Raw genomic sequence first — 17955 nt, forward strand, 5'->3', positions numbered from 1 at the left:
TGTCTGTCTCAACATGCTGTACGCGACCGTTGCGACGTATATTCACATCAAATGTTAACGCAGATGAACTGGACACTGCAGTTCACAAAAGTTCATTATTTGCATGTGATTTAAAGCTTTGTCGGTTAAACATGTCATTCACGCGCTTTTCTGAGCGCAAACACCCGACGCGCACATGCACTAAAAGCCTGTCAAACAGCGCCTGGTTACTGGGCTAAGTTATCTTTCGCGTCTTATTGCGCTAATATACTGTCAACTACACACAAGCTTTACATAAACAACGTTGGTTATGTCTAAAGTGAAAGAAAACAGGAAATGTAGAGAAAATCTGCGTGTTATTATTAGACGCGACGCGTGCAGGTCTTAAAGAGACAGTACCCATATAATAGTAAACGCGCTGCCGCTTGTCCTTAAAGTGATAGTTCACCCAAAAATAAAAATTATGTCATTATTTACTCACTCTAATGTTGTTCCAAACCTGTATTAATTTATTTCTTGTGCTGAACACAAAATAAGATATTCTGAAGAATGTGGCTAACCAAATAGTTGCTGGTCCCCATTGACTTCCATAGTAGAAAAAATATATACTATGGAAGTCTCTGGGGTACATCCACTGTTTGGTTACCCCAGATTCTTCCAAATAACTTTTATTTTCAACAGAAAAAAGAAAAAAGAAACTTATTTGGTTTTAAAACAAACAATCAGGCCTTGAATCTGTTGATGGTATGTCATATTTGTATGTCTTAAAATGTCAATTTCTATCCACAAAACTTGCCAGAAGTCATGTTTTAAGGGGTAATTAAAACAAAAAAAATGCCCCCGGACCCCCCATTAAACAATAATTCATTACTTCAATGACCTCAAATTATTGCATTGTTTAAATTAATGAATTTTTTCGCTAACTGTAATTTTGTATATGTACATTTCTGAAATGCATAACTTAGACAGTTCCCTTTGATAACAGACTCTAAATTGTAATGTGGACTCATGCATTTTCTATAAAGCTGCTTTGAAACGAGGTGTATGAAAAGCGCTATACAAATAAATGTGCATTGAAAAATGTGAATAAAAAAATGCATAATGATCCCTAAAAATCATAATTAGATTATGCAATTATCACAATGTGCCGTTTATGCATATGCCAGCACGAGGAACAGAACGACTGCTAATCTCAGGCAGGATCTGTGTGGAACTGAAAGGTCACGCTGAAGGAGAGGACGTCTCGATCCCCTTCACACACTCCTTCTACTCCGGCGGGAGGACACAGGGAAACAGTGTGTTCCCTCGCTGAAGGGAAATGAACCTGCATGTCCATGTTTTTCCACACAGAAACCCTCGCACCGCCAGTTCACTCAGTGCTCATGAACACACGATTCCTCACGGCGGGCCACACCTCAAGTTATGCATTGAATATTTGTAGGAATTTTGAGAATAAAATAGAAGTTGAAATATGATCGTTTAACATTTACACTGCCAGTGAAACATTTCTTATTATTATTATCGATGTTAAAAACTGTTTTTGCTGCTTCGTATTTTTGTAGAAACCGTAGATGTGCACTACCATTCAAAAGTTTGGTGTTAGTACGATTTGTTATGTTTTAAAATGCATAAAAATGTTTGTTTTTTTAAAAGAAATTTGTACATTTATTCAGCAAAGATGCATTAAATTGATCAAAAGTGACAGTAAAGACATTTATAATGTTACAAAAGATTCAAAATGTTAGAAAATAACTTTCTATTCATCAAAGAATCCTGAAAAAGAAAATGTATCACAGTTTCCACAGAAATATGAACTGTTTATAACATTGATAATAATCATAAATGTTTCTTGAGCATCAAATCATCATATTATCCTGATTTCTGAAGGATCATGTGACACTGAAGACTGGAGTAATGATGCTGAAAATACAGATTTGATCACAGGAATAAATTACACTTTACTGTATATTCACATAGAAAACTGCTGATTTAAATTGTAATCACAATATCACTGTTTTTACTGCTGAGCAGAAAATACTTGAAATATATGTATATATATATATATATTAATCATCTTAATTAGCCCATGGTAGTGTATACAAACATATAGACTTTCTTCATCAAACATAACATTTGCATTATAAAGACATTTTGGAACAATAGTTGTTAGAACAATATAGCTACAGTTATTAAAATTAAAAGGAAACATCCAATTGGTTTATAATTTTTAGCAAAAATAAATAAAAAATAAATTGTAAACCTCATTTATGTCGGCCAGCTACTGTAGATCATGTCACCTGACAATGAACCAAAAGATACAGAAAAGCTAATTTTGCACAAATTTTGCAAAGCATAAAAAATAATTATGTAAGGCACAACACATTAGTTTAAAAAACAAATGTTTTGTTGTTTTATATTATTATCTCAGCCTGTATAAAGCATGACCTGCGCCGACACACATATGAGACACACATCTCCTCTGAAATAACACTGCGTTTCTGCACTAATTTCTTTAAAAGGAACCCTAATGTTTGCTTGAGAGTGCTGAAGGCTGTAACTAAAAAAAAGAAATGGCCAAAACTTCTTTAGAGGGCCTAAACACTCTAAATGGTGAGCACTTATGAAGCAGCATGAAAGCAGGGAAGTGCTAAAAGAAGAAAAACAACTAACAGGAACAGATGAATGTTGGGAAAGAGGTCCATTGAAAGCTCACTCACCGCCGTGGTTAAGTGTGTCTGAGTGAGTTTCAGGTGTGTGTGTGTGTGCGTGTCCCTTAAAAATATGAGATATGATTTTTGGTTCATCTCACCCAGCCCTTCATTGTAATAGCATAGAAAAGGTGAATAAGTGACTTGTGTAAGTGTTGTGTATATATATATATACACGTATATAAATTACAAAAACATGCAACAAAATTACTAAAATTAAAATTAAAACATAAAATTAAAAACGAATTAAAATTATTTTAAAAAGCTTTAGTAATAGTTTCTCTCTTTAACTAAAATAACACTGGTTATGAGCTGCATGATTCTGGATAAATTGAGAATCTACGCATTTTTTTTTTTTTTTTTACTGAGATCTCGATTCTCCCACAATTCTAAACAAACAGCAAAAAAAAAAAAAAAAACTTAATTTACTAGAGGTTCTGACGAGTGGAAATTTCTGCAGTCTATTTAAAACCGCTTAAAATCTTTTTTTGAGTGAATGATTCAATGACTCATAAATTCTACACTTGCTTCATTACTGGATGAATCAGCATTTTTTTAAAGGGGACAATGTGTAGTTTTTAAAGTATTTTATTAACTAAAATCAATGTCTTTATTCATAAATATGTCCTCAATGGTGTACAATTACCTCTCCCAATGATCCGACTTATCCTCGTACGCAAATAATTTAGTATCTTTATTTACATGGGACAGGCAACTCCACGGAGGCTTCATGTCGCTCCGCCATCTTGAAAAACTATAATAGCAGAGAGGGACAAAAAGCACTAGCCTAGCTCAACACGTTTCCACACCGCGTGTTCGTCCAGAGCCAGCGTCACGTGACTGACACTAAAGCGGACGAGGAGAGGCGTAATGCGTGTCGCTGCCCCGGTACATTTGAAAGGTTGCACTGCACGGTACTTCACAATTCAGGATCATACTTATGCCGAAGCCACAGGAGAAATGCCAAAATTAAATTTAAAAGGAAACGTGACCGGCGATTCAAAAACCGAGGGTAACGGGATAGCTTTACCCAGGTGGCAAGAGCAATGAAGGAGAAAGACTCTGAAAGGGACAGAAAGTTTCCTGCTTTCTTCTCGATGGGTAAATCAATGTTACACTCTAAATTACAAGCTTTTTTTTTCATTGCTTGGTTGTGTAATTCATTATATAGCCAGCATAACAGTAGAACATGTAACGTATAGTTAAACTCGACGAAGGGCGATTGCTGTCATCGCTTCTTGGCACATAGCGGCTACCGTAGTTGCAACACCGTTTGAAAAAGCGAGGAGCTAGAGAGCATTATTCGCTTGAATGCAAAATACAATGTCACCGCTAGATGGGAGTAATTCCTACACACTGTCCCTTTAAACGAATCTCTTGAATGAATAATTCAGTGAAAAATAATTTTTTTAACAGTCGCTTGTCGCCACCTACTGGTGTAACGATGTCATCGATACAATCGTCATTTGAAGCGTTATAAGTTTACTTTCAATAGGGGATTTTGATCGCTCTATTTTGATTGCTACCGTAGACATCAGTGTTTATATCCTGTACTATAAACATTTTGTGTGGTTGACTGATTTGTAATGACTCTCTCTGGCTCAGCACCAGCGCATAATGTTCCGGTGTTTACAGGCGAATCGTTGTCATTTAGGAATGAGATCGCATTGGGTGTTTGCATCAAGATCGCAATATTTCAACAATTAATCTTGCAGCTCTAGTTAACACACATATTTTCCTAAAACAGTGAGTATTGTAACATTGTAACAGATTGGCTCCATTCACTTCCATTGTAAGTGCTTCACTCACTGTAACCCAAACTGAAGCTTTTCTTTTTAAAGAAAAGGAGAGGAAATTAATTTGTGATAATCAACATTCTCCCAGACAGCAACATAGTGTCGGCCCAGATCCGGCCCACATCTGGTACGCGTTAAATCCACATGTATGTTCCAGATGTGGGCCGGATCTGGGCCGACACTATGTTGCTGTCTGATTTGCACGTCGATTGAGATTAACTCGAATTGAACCCGGAATATTCCTTTAAAAGCATCTTACTTGAGATGAATCAGCATTGTTTAAAGGGGGGGTATAATGCCTTTTTCACAAGATGTAAAATAAGTCTTTGATGTCCCCATGAAGTTTTAGCTCAAAATACCCCACAGATATTTTTATATATAGCATGTTAAAATTGTCACTTTTTGAGGGTGAGCAAAAACGCACCGTTTTTGTGTGTGTCCCTTTAAATGTAAATGAGCTGCAGCTCCCGGCATCCCGGCATCAAGAGCTCGTGTCCGTTTACCTCACACACATGCACTGAACATTTCAATGTTTATGTTCAAACCGGAGTCAGACAATGATGGAGAGACTCAAGAAGAAGTGACAACATGTAGAAGCAACAGGACATTTCTGAATGGTTAGTTGATGAATTTATGTAGATTATGTGTAGTTATCTTCCAGTCATTGATTAGCATATTCTGTCTTGATAATCTATAAATCGTGTTCAGGGGGCGGGGTTTATGTAAATTCTAGGGTTGGTGATGTCACTAACCCGGGAGGAATGTCGTGTAGTTCCTACCAGCCGTTTGTTGTAGTCCTTAAACTATTTCTTTAAAAGCAAATATCTCCCTTTGCTCTGAACTTTGAGCGTTGTAACTTTGCCAAAAAAGTCAAATCTTCAACCACCCCTTTAATCAAATCTCTTGAATGAATGATTCAATGACAAATACATTTTTAACTTCCATTAAAAGGCAAACCAAAAAGGAGTGGAAATGAATTTGTGGTAATCAACATTTTGTCACATGTATGCTGGGGAATGAGATTAACTCGAATTGAACCTGGAATATTTCTTTTTAAAAAATCCCACTTATACACGCTTTTAGTTCCAGCATCTGCCATGACGGGATAACCGGGTCATGCTAACCAGCCCAACACTGACCTCTCGTCTACATCTTTCTCAAGCAGATCCTGGAGACTTTGAAAAATCAATAACTCCCATAGAACCACAAGCTGACAGCAAAACATCAGGAAACTATCTCGTCCATAAAGCCGATCCACCCGGGAAAAGGGACAAAGAAGCCACCCAATGAGAGTGATTCTGATAATACGCAGCTTAAAGATTAGTCGGGTCCCACAATGCACCTGGCACACAATGGCATACAGATCTGTATTATCCACAATGACAGCCCAGCTCAGCATGACACATGACTCATATTCACAGATAATAAAGTCATTTCACAGATGCAGTGAAGTAGAGGAAGGGAAATCTCGGAGATACCATGTGTTAATGTGACGTGGTGCGAAAATATCCGAATATAGCCTACATTCGGTGACTGAAATATGAATTATGAATGTGTAAGATCATTTTGTAGATGTCATATGTGAAGTTATGAGATTAGATAGAGAAGATAGACCGCACTGGGTTAACACAAATCTTTTAAAGACTTCATGAAGTTACTATTAAAGTTGATATTACATTTAATAGTAACACTTTACAAATATAGCTGCAAGCAGCAATCACCGGGGCCAAGCGCAAGCAAGACGACAAGACATGCCAAAGTGGCTGGGAGTGTGAGACCAACTGCAGCTAGGAGCAATTGAAGACATTTAAAGAAGAATTTTGGCAAAATGGTTGAAAAATCACATACATTAACTAAAAATATGATTATCACTTTCGACAGATAGGTGGCGCAGTTACGAAACTGATGTGATGTGGTCAGAGTGAAGTGACAATGACATATACAAAGTTTGGTGTCAATATGTCAAGGCATTGCAGATATAAAGCCTGAATAGTCATTTTGGCATCATGCCTCAAATTTGCCACTGCGGTATACAAAAACGGTTTCGTCTATCGACACGAAATCCATAACTTTTACTCGGCACGGTCTGGAGATGACACGATCCGATTTTGGTGAAAATCGGACGTTCGGTCTAGGAGGAGTTCGAAAAAGTAGGTTTTAAAAGAAAATAAAGATGGCGGACAGGAAGTTTGGCTGACTATGGCAAAATTGGTATCTATGTTTTCAGCATAACCCAAGGAATCTATTGAGACCAGTGTCATTACTATAGGCAAATTTATTCAAAAGTTATTAGCATTTTTGGAAATTTCATTATAACTTTTGACCAAAAGGTGGCGCTGTCTCATAAATTTTTGAGTACCTTTAGGGAGTTGTACTGATGACTCATACTGAGTTTCGTAACGATACGTTCATGCGTTCATAAAATACAGCATTTTAGCACATAATTCAAAATGGCCGACAGCCAAAATGGCCGATATGGGAAAATTGGTGATTTTTGGACAAACCGTTCAGAAGTTATAAGCAAAAACATAAATTCTTCATATCTCTGGACCAGTAGGTGGCGCTGCGCCGAAACGCAGCACGTAGCCTCAGGTCATGCTTGTGATGACATGTACCAAATTTGGCCTGAATCCGATAAAGCGTTGTGGAGATACGGCCTTACGTCTGTTTTCGCAAGCGCTACGTAAAATTTATTTGCGCGGTATTCGAGAACGGTAATTCGAATCAACTTGAATTCCATAACTTTTGGTCGTCAAGGTCTGGAGATGATCTGGTTCATTTTTCGTGAAATTCGGAGCAACGGCCTAGGAGGAGTTCGAAAAAGTAGTTTTTTCGGAAAATTCAAAATGGCGGGAAAACTATTATGACGGAAAATGACGTCATAGGGTGCAGTCGAATCGTCGTGAGCTCAGGAATCAGAGGAAAAAAGAATTTTGTTTCTAGCCCTTGTGGTTCAAAAGTTATTAGCATAAACATGAGTGAAACTTTGGACAGCTGGTGGCGCTAGAGGGAATGAGTTGGAGACTCCAAATTTGCTATGGTGATAGTTCAGGCTGTCCTCTATCACTGTGCCAATTTGTATAAGTTTCCCGCAAACGGTTCTATAGGCTGCCATAGACGCCCAGTCGGAAGAAAAAAAAGAAAAAGAAGAATAAGAACGGGAACAGATACAATAGGTGCCCGCACCTTCAGTGCTTGGCCCCTAATAAGGTCCCATTGGTTAATGCACTAAGTAACATTAACTAAGAATGAGCAATACATTTATTACAGTGTTTATTCGTCTTTGTTAACGTCCGTTAATAAAATACAGTTCATTGTTAGTTCATGTCAGATCAGGTTAATTAACTAATATGGTAATACTTTAAAATTAGGTCAAATTAATGCATTAAGTTAGCCTGGCTAACGCCAGACCCAATTCTCTTTGAGACTTGGGTCTGGGAACCACATGTAAATTTTCTCGTATTTGAGGCGTGGTTTACGAATGCCCGGCGCCGTTTATTGGGTGCTAAGAATGTCTATCAAATGCACCTCGACCTGTACGTAGCTCATAGCCAATCGTTTCCATTATACCAGATGACGTATGTGGAGCGACAGAAATTAGACAAGGAAGAAGACGATGGGTAAGATATTTTTGTGTAAACAATGACGTTCAGCGACTATTGCCGTTTGTGCAAGATAAACATGAGGGTCGAAGGTATATATGGATATAAACAAACTGCTTAGTTGTGTCGCTTAGATGTCAAGACATCGTCTTGCTTCCCTCCCCGTTCTGTGATTGGTTCCCTAGATGAGGCGAAAATCTGGTCCATGGTATCCAGACTGCCTTTCAGCGTGAATAAAATCGCGCTGCGCAAAGGCAGTATGGGGAAACCCAGGCTAGCATTAAGTAACATTAACTAACAATTAGAGATGCACCGATATGAACATTTTGCCCGATACCGATAACCGATAATTCTTTATATTTGAAAGCCGATAACCGATATATTGTCCGATAAATCTAAATACAAATTTTTACATTATCTTTGAGAGCCTGATTATAAAAACAAAAGATTCACCATTAAAAGCCATGTCCCAACCACATAATTATACATTCTTCATATATTTTTATGTAGCCGATATGACAGATGTTGCACTTAACTGTATTTTGCTTTATTTTTTAAAGTGATTTCAATCATATTTCAAGCTATTCAAAAGCATCATTTTTTTTATTGGGCCGATAATGATAACATTATAAAATATAGCTGCAAGCAGCCATTACGGGGCCAAGCGCAAGCAAGACGACAAGACATGCCAAAGTGGCTGGGAGTGTGAGACCAACTGCAGCAAGGATCAATTGAAGACATTTAAAGATGAATTTTGGCAAAATGGTTGAAAAATCACATACAATAACTAAAAATATGATTATCACCTTCGACCAATAGGTGGCGCAGTTACGAAACTGATGTGATGTGGTCAGAGTGAAGTGACAATGACACATACAAAGTTTGGTGTCAATATGTCGAGGCATTGCATATATAAAGCCTGAATAGTCATTTTGGCATCATGCCTCAATTTTGCCACTGCGGTATACAAAAACGGTTTCGTCTATCGACACGAAATCCATAACTTTTACTCGGCACCGTCTGGAGATGACACGATCCGATTTTGGTGAAAATCGGACGTTCGGTCTAGGAGGAGTTCGAAAAAGTAGGTTTTAAAAGAAAATAAAGATGGCGGACAGGAAGTTTGACTGACTACACCAAAATTGGTATCTATGTTTTCAGCATAACCCAAGGAATCTATTGAGATCAGTGTCATTACTATAGGCAAATTTATTCAAAAGTTATTAGCATTTTTGGAAATTTCATTATAACTTTTGACCAAAAGGTGGCGCTGTCTCATAATCTTTTGAGTACCTTTAGGGCGTTGTACTGATGACCCATACTGAGTTTCGTAACGATACGTTCATGCATTCATAAAATACAGCATTTTAGCACATAATTCAAAATGGCCGACAGCCAAAATGGCCGATATGGACAAATTGGATATCAGTCAACTCAAAATGACGCCCTGAATCTATCGAGACCACTTTTATGATTTTTGGACAAACCGTTCAGAAGTTATAAGCAAAAATAGCCTTTTTTCATATCTCCGGACCAGTAGGTGGCGCTGCGCCGAAACGGAGCATGTAGCCTCAGGTCACGCTTGTGATGACATGTAGGAAGTTTGGTTTGAATACGATTAAGCGTTGCGGAGATACAGCCTTACGTCTGTTTTCGCAAGCGCTACGTAAAATTTGTTTGTGGGTTTTTTCGAAAATTGCTAAGCGAATCAACTTGAATTCCATAACTTTTTGTCGGCATGGTCTGTAGATGATCTGATTCAATTTTCATGGAAATTGGAGCAACGGCCTAGGAGGAGTTCGAAAAAGTAGCTTTTTCGGAAAATTCAAAATGGCGGAAAACTTTTCATGGCGCAAAATGACGTCATTGGGTGCAATCGAATCGTCACGAGGTCAGGAATCAGAGGAAAAAAGAATTTTGTTTCTAGCCCTTGTGGTTCAAAAGTTATTAGAATAAACATGAGTGAAACTTTGGACAGTTGGTGGCGCTAGAGGGAATGACTTAGACACACCAAAATTGGTGTATTTAATGTTGGGACTGTCCTCTATCCGAATGTCAAACCATTACAACTTTCCCGCGATCGGTTCTATGGGCTGCCATAGACTCCCAGAGCGGAAGAAGAAGAAGAATTATTTTTGGTACGGGAACAGATACAATAGGTGCCCGCACCTTCAGTGCTTGGCCCCTAATTATTATATATTGACCGATACCGATTTAGTGGCTGATATATCGTGCATTCCTAATAACAATGAGCAATATATTTTTTGACACCATTTATTAACCTTTGTTTATATTACTTTATAAAAATAAAATTATTGTTTGTTCATGTTAGTTCACAGTGCATTAAGTAATGTTAAAAGATACAACTTTTTTTAAATAATGTATTAGTAAATGTTGAAATTAGATTAGCAAATGCTAATTTTCATTGTTAGTTCATGTTAACAAATGGAACACATTTAAAATTTAGTTTTTCTCCTCTAAAAACTTACAAAAAATATTGATGACTCATCCTGCACTACACAGATTCGCGTCCAATCAAATGCCCTCTAAAATGAGGATGCCCCTCCCACAAACTAGCTAGTAGCAAGTATCGTGGTTCATTGCTGTGATGTTACCCAAACTACAGGTATCAGAAGAAAATGCATTGACACACACAGGAAATAAATCTGCAAATCAAATGATTTCATGGTGTTTTTCCATTTAGGCATGTGCAAAACTATAAATTTTAATAATCATCTAGTCGGTGGGTTGTCTGAATGACTAGTCGGTGTTAAGTTAGTATAATTAGGCTGTGTCATGCATAGCAGCCCCGAAAGAAGTGTTTCTGAGGGATTCATGCAAATCCTTCAATAACAGCCTCTTTGAGAACATAACAAACAATTAATAAGAAGAATTTATAATAAGAAAACACATCCTATATGACTATGTTTCAAAAGAGGCCTACTCACAGCATGCAAGCCCTGGACACATGAAATAAAGCTATAACTGCCACGACCAAAAATAAACTATAGAAATACTCCCTTTTGTAACTTCTTTTAAACTTGAGATTAGAATTGCATCTGTGCTACAACACTTTATACATTGTCATAATAGAGCAGCTTTGTCTATTTTAAACCAGAGCAATCCGTACAGCCTTCTCAATGGTTTATAAATGTTTTTAATATTGAGACTCCGACCGAAGTCGAACAAATGTTTATCAATGTTATGCAAGAAAGTCCTGCTCACATAACAGCACTGCGTGAGAAACACAGTCATACAGTTCATAATAAACATAACCTGATGGTGATAGTGCCTTACAGTTGAAGAGACACAGCAATAGTTACTCACCACATTCCAGAAGAAAGGATTGAAGATGATGGCAATAACAGCCACGCAGAACCTGGGCTCTCGCAGGTCTATTAACCTCGACAGCTCTGTCAACACGGACACGTCCATCTGTGGAGAGAAACACACCAAACAAAACAGAAGTGTGTCAGTGTGCACTTTTATGATATTGTAGGTCAAATACAGAACATGCATACCTGCAAACTCATCATCGCTGATCTGACATCAAAATAGGCCAGTCACGTGATCCATGCAAATCGAGTTTAATTTTTATTTTATAATTTTTTGTGAGGGGGGGGTTATGAAATTAGAATATCGTGCAAAAGTTCATTTATTTCAGTAATTCAACTTAAAAGGTGAAACTAATATATTATATAGACTCATTACATGCAAAGTGAGATATTTTAAGCCTTTATTTGTTATAATTTTGAATATGGCTTACAGCTTATGAAAACCTTTTCGCAATATTCTAATTTTGAATTCAGGGTTTTCATAAGCTGTAAGCCATAATCATCAAAATTATAACAAATAAAGGTTTGAAATATCTCACTTTGCATGTAATAAGTCTATATAATATATTAGTTTCACCTTTTAAGTTTAATTACTGAAATAAATTAACTTTTGCACGATATGAGTTTCACCTGTATTTTTTAAAAGGAAACATCTTCAGAAAATATGTTATGGTATTTTCTTTTCATCTGACCTCTGTATGATGCCTAATAAAGTAGTGTTTATACTTTGTGTAAGGGGTAACCGCTGTATTTCTGCTCTTCCATAAGCACCACCTACTGCCAGAGATTGGCATTTATTTAAATTCATCAGCTGTTTTGGTTCAGACCAGTTATATATAACACAGTCAGTTATGAGGCTGAAATATGAGATTTATCCATTTTTAACCTTTATGTTTTTGTCAAAAACTTGTATTATGTGAACTATAAAGTTCTTTGTTTACAGTTTATGTTGCCATAGACATTTGATGTCATTTCAAAACATAAACAACACTCAATTCTAATCTAATATCAGAATATTATAACACATCAAACTGTGTTGTTGCTCATTTATAGCCTAACTTTAGCTTTTTACTTCTGCATTTTGGCTTCACATGTCATAAAACGTGTAATAATCAAAATTTTCTTGGTCACAGAGCTTATTTTCTGCAACAAAGCCAAACGAAAAATCCTATTGACTTTTTGTCGAGGACATTACAATCATAACATGCAGACATCAACATAGTGTCGGCCCAGATCCGGCAGATGTGGATTTAACGATGACTTTTATATTATTCAGATCTGCACGTTACACCTGAAGCCTGTCAGTCTCTGTCTGTAACATTACATTAAGATCATTAAAACATCAACAAGGTCATTGTTTTTACTGTTACTTGATCATTATAGCAGGGATTTATGTACAGACAGAGACTTGCCCTGTATTAACTACAGTGATGTTTTCACAACTAGTAATAATAATTGCATAAATAAAATAAATGCAATTAAATCCATTTAATCTATCACACACATTTACACAATGATTTAATTTGATTGCATCCATACCATTTTATTCCCTGGGGATTCTAGCATTATGCAACAAACTGTGATTTATTGACGCCACCAAGTACAAAAGAGCATTAGAAAGGAACAAAGCGGCCTTTTGAACACTTGCTGTGTGAAGACGGCTCTTTGTTTATGGAAAGAGGGGCTGATATTGCCCTGAGCAATGTCTCCTCTTATAGTCTCAGTAACACATATTAGATAGGCCAACAACATAAAAGCCCATTGACTGTGTTTACATGCACAACAGATTTCAGATTGTCTGATTATGTAATGTAACACATTAACCTGACTGAATACTCTGTATCCTTAAAGGATTAGTTGAGTTCACAAGAATTTGCTGATAATTTACTCACCCCGATGTCAAATTTAGGTTTTTGAGGAAAACATTACAGGATTTTTCAACACAGAGTGGACTTTAATGGCAACCGTCTATCCCAATGTTCAAAAGAAGGTTCAAATGTCCGTCTCAATGCATGATCCCAGTCAAGAGATAAGGGTCTTATCTAGCGAAACGATCGGTCACTTTCTAAACATTTTTTAAATGTATAGCCTATACTTTTTAACCACAATTGTTTGTCTTGTGAAAAAGCCTGGAATGTTAGAAAAAGCTTGTAATGTTTTCCTCAAAAACCTACATTTCTTTTCGACTGAAGAAAGAAAGACATGAATATCTTGGTAAAAAAAAAATTGAGAGTGAACTAAGTTAAAGGATAATTCCGGTATTTAACACCTTGAGTCTATATTGTAGTTTGTTTTGGATGAACAAGAGTGGTGGACAACATTTTTTTGACAATGGTTCCTCTCTCGAGTTTTTGACTATAATAGAATTGGCCATGGACCCATTTAACATTGGAGTCAATGGGCATGTCCGAAAATGTCATTAAAACAACCTTTAACATTAGTTTTCAAAACTGTGCAACTCATCGAGTGGTTAGTGGTGTTCGTTGATGATTATAAACAATATATCGTCGCAATATATGATTCCAATCCGTTTATTTTGCTATAGTGAAGGACTCAGTCCTTCAACAGAATTCAATGGGATTTTACAAAATTACGAATAAAACACGACAGAAACTGTATTTCGCAACACTTTTTATTTCTGGAACATCAACTAACATCACTAATCACTCGGTGAGTTTAACAGTTTTGTAAACGAACATTATTGGCTGTTTTAATGACATTTTCGGACATGCCCATTGACTCCAATGTTAAATGGGTCCATGGCCAATTCTTTTAAAGTCAAAAACTCGAGAGAGGAACCATTGTCAAAAAAATGTTGTCCACCACTCTTGTTCATCCAAAACAAACTACAATATAGACTCAAGGTGTTAAATACCGGAATAGGGCTTGGGCGTCTTGACGTCATACTTGGCGTGGCGGCCATGTTGATGGCCTCGCGAATGTAAACATAACGTTACAGCAAGTGGAACGAGTAGAAGAAGCAGAGTTGGAAGAAAGAAAAAAGATGTTAAAATCCCAAAAAGGATGCGGAATTTACCGTGATACACTAAATAAGGAAGCCAGGGACCGGTATGTGGACAAAACCGGTACTATTAACGGTTTGGATCCATATGAAATTGGAAAAAAAGAGTGGAGCACCGACAACGACTTGCTGCCGCCGGTTTGCATAACCGATATCTTCGGCTACCTAGTTTGTTTTGTGAGCGCCTACACCTCAGAACAGTTCCGAAGCTACAAATCATTGGAGTCGCATGTAACTTACAGTTCACCAATGGGTGGGTTCAGGAGCTGCAGATCATAAAGCCGGCAAAACAGTGGGAACACAGTAACGTTAATCCGGACAAAGGTAAGCTGTGCTTCACCTAACTGCTAATGTTAGTTTAGTAACAACCGTTCACACATGTAGCTGCTACTTTTAACTATGTGTTTCAAAAGTATATACACGTAACGTTATTTGAGCTTTTTTCCCGCTGTCTTCCCGTTTTAGTATTTTCCTGTAAAATATCCCGTATTTTAATAACGTTACAGTTTTGTAGTACAATTTTTTTTTGTCAGCAGAGGGATAGCAACAGAAAGATGAGTGTTAAAATTTGTACAAAACAAACTAGGTAACGTTAGCCGAAGATATCGGTTATGCAAACCGGCGGCAGCAAGTCGTTGTCGGTGCTCCACTCTTTTTTTCCAATTTCATATGGATCCAAACCGTTAATAGTACCGATTTTGTCCACATACCGGTCCCTGGCTTCCTTATTTAGTGTATCACGGTAAATTCCGCATCCTTTTCGGGATTTTAACATCTTTTTTCTTTCTTCCAACTCTGCTTCTTCTACTCGTTCCACTTGCTGTAACGTTATGTTTACATTCGCGAGGCCATCAACATGGCCGCCACGCCAAGTATGACGTCACGACGCCCAAGCCCTATTATCCTTTAATCCTTTAAACTCTGAATGAGAAAGCTGGCATAACGTTATATCTGGTCCAACACACTCGTCTGGAAGTTTCTACCGATCCTGAAGAACAGGAGCATCGTTTAACGTTATAACCGTTGTGTTCTCACAAAACAGACCCTCAAAGAGCCTCGCCACTTCCAATAAATTGTGATTTATAAAGTCAAACTTGATGGGAAAATGTATGTAACAGCACGCGAACTCTGACCCTGAGCAGTTTGGCGACACCGATGGCTCTTATTGCGGTCTTTGATTTTGAAATTTTAGCTGATGATCAATAAAATGCAGTTCATAACCCCCATAATTTCAAAAAACCTTTTGTGTTCGTGTTCCTTTAAGTGCAGCCGCTGCTGACAGAAACACGGATCTCACGCGCGCCTCATTACCTCACAACTCTTTACGGTAATTTAAGACTTTATTTAACTAATTTAAGACTTCTCAGTCTGCTCTTATGAGGATACTCGACAAAACGGATATTTACCACTAATGCTGCGTTCACACCAAACGTGAATAGAGCGTCAAAAAGTAAATATTTACCACTGAGTCTTCTCGTCCCGTTTCTACCAGTGACGGTTATTCAACTTCCCGCGTCTACTACCTGCGCAGAGTGACGTCAACAGCGCATCTGGGTTGTGGGTTGCCAGGTTGAGCTCACAAATGGGTTGAAATTTGTATGATGTGTTGACTGTGTGAGTGGGATGCGTTTCATACTAGATCTGGCAACCGGACAACCTTGGAATAATATATTGATGTGATTATTCATATATAACGAGGTTTGGACCGTACAAATTACGGGAGTTTCACGGGAGAAATAATAAAACGGGAGATGGGTGTGAAATACGGGAGACTCCCGGGGAAAACGGGAGTGTTGACAGGTATGGTTTGTGGTATATGGAGCCGTCCATACTAGTGTACATATGAAGTAGACTCGGTCAAAATCTGTCCATAAACTTCCCTCGTCCAGTTCATGAAGTGGAATGCACTTCAAAATGGCGGCAGGGATATGGGGTATCCAAATAAATACATTAATATTCACAAATAAATGTAAAGAGATTCACAAAAATGTAACGAATTCACAAATAAATAGATAAAGATCCACAAATAAATGTAAAGAGTTTCACAAATTTTTTTATAAAATTCACAAATAAATAAAATAAGATTTGCGCATTCAAAATCCACAAATGTGTGCAGCAATTTACAAATGCACAGAAAGTGGTTCACAAATAAATGCCAGGTAGAGTTGTGTTTGTAAAATTATAAAACATTTGTAAATATTTTATTTATTTGCAAATCTCATTTTATTTATTTGTGAATTTTATAATTTTTTGTGAAACTCTTTACATTTATTTGTGAATCTTTATCTATTTATTTGTGAATTCGAACATTATTTGCGAATAATAATCTATTTATTTGTAATATTGCAACAATAATAATAACCCCATAGTGCTTAGGGAAGGGAAGTTTGCAAGTGCGTGTCTAAAAGTGCACTGGAATGCAGCCTAGGTGCGAGTAAGTGGAGGCGGGGCACATTTGCATATTCATACACATACTAAATGAAGCAAGGGTGTAGAGTTACATTCAAGCTATTTGGGTAACTTGATTTGGGGAAAAAACGTTTAAATATGTTATTTTGGTGATCAAAGAAGAGTTGAAAAGGATAATTATTGGCTACAGGGGGACTTTAACTGTATAAGCTCCGCCCCTATATCTGTTCTGGTGCTGCAGTTCTGCAGCTGAAAAAAAAAATCATCAGATTGTGATGACCCGTTGACAGCGCGTGCACAAACAATCAAAAGCACGTTAAACAATTACGTTAGAAAAAAATAGCATGACGCAATGATGATGATGATGATAAACGAGTGTTTCTGTTGAGAGGTGGAACTACAGGCTTCTGCAGTGAGATGATCTGACCTGACTGTAATCCACGTTATTCAAGCCTCCACAGCAGTCCAGTGCGGGGTTTCTGTCGAACAGCCACTCTCAATCAAACAAACAGTCGCTCTCTCTCTGGAACATGTCACCAGCATTCAGAATAAACGACACACACTTTTATTACCGTAATTGGTGAGGAACTTTCAGCATGCACAACACAGCGGACATGACAGTTTACCTTTGACCTGCTTAAGTCGCATGGAATTGTGGGAAATGGAGTTTTTAGTCAAACGCTTGAGCATGATATCAAATCACTTAGTTTTATGTAGGGATTTATTAATTGTGTTTTGTGATAGACTATTAGTTCACTCGTAGGAAGCACTATATTGATATTCACCATTCTCTTTTTTTTCTTCTTCTTGTATTTATTTCAATACTCAATTCAAATTGGTCTTCTTTCTTGTATCTATATAAGGGTTGTTTATTTATTTATTTATTGCATTTTTTAAATTATAATTATTGGTTTACACTTCCAGACACTGGCAAATCCTTCAGTAAATGCAAAAATATATTTTTTTTTTATTTACAGTGTAAAAAAAAAAATCATGATTTGAACTTTTTATCTTTTGTCAAATCAACTTCGATAACTAATGTGGTGAAGATAACATGCAAAATTTGAGTTTCTGTTTATTAAACCATTGATTCTTCTTCATTGT

At 37.1% G+C, this 17955-nt stretch overlaps 1 protein-coding gene across 6 annotated transcripts in view; it reads right to left on the minus strand.

Annotated features, from left to right (window-relative positions):
- pemt (phosphatidylethanolamine N-methyltransferase) overlaps nucleotides 1-17505 on the minus strand; it is a 99647-nt gene extending 82142 nt beyond the window's left edge. Inside the window, exons 1-3 of one of the 6 annotated variants that reach the window (XR_013795737.1) lie at nucleotides 17424-17471; nucleotides 17279-17330; nucleotides 11413-11520 (exon numbers count right to left, since the gene is read on the minus strand). Coding sequence is in view for 5 of the 6 variants with exons in the window: in XM_079595807.1 (XP_079451933.1) it covers nucleotides 11413-11520; nucleotides 17279-17330; nucleotides 17424-17467 (204 nt within the window). In the remaining variant the exon portion in view is untranslated. Of the gene's footprint in view, nucleotides 1-11412; nucleotides 11521-13312; nucleotides 13408-15904; nucleotides 15961-17278; nucleotides 17375-17414 lie in introns of those variants that run through there. The other 5 variants (XM_079595808.1, XM_079595807.1, XM_079595809.1 and 2 more) reach the window with 5 other exon arrangements.
- Nucleotides 17506-17955: the final 450 nt, after the last annotated feature.

The sequence above is a fragment of the Phoxinus phoxinus genome, assembly GCF_949152265.1.
Source record: "Phoxinus phoxinus genome assembly, chromosome: 21".
In the NCBI taxonomy this organism is placed as follows: domain Eukaryota; kingdom Metazoa; phylum Chordata; class Actinopteri; order Cypriniformes; family Leuciscidae; genus Phoxinus; species Phoxinus phoxinus.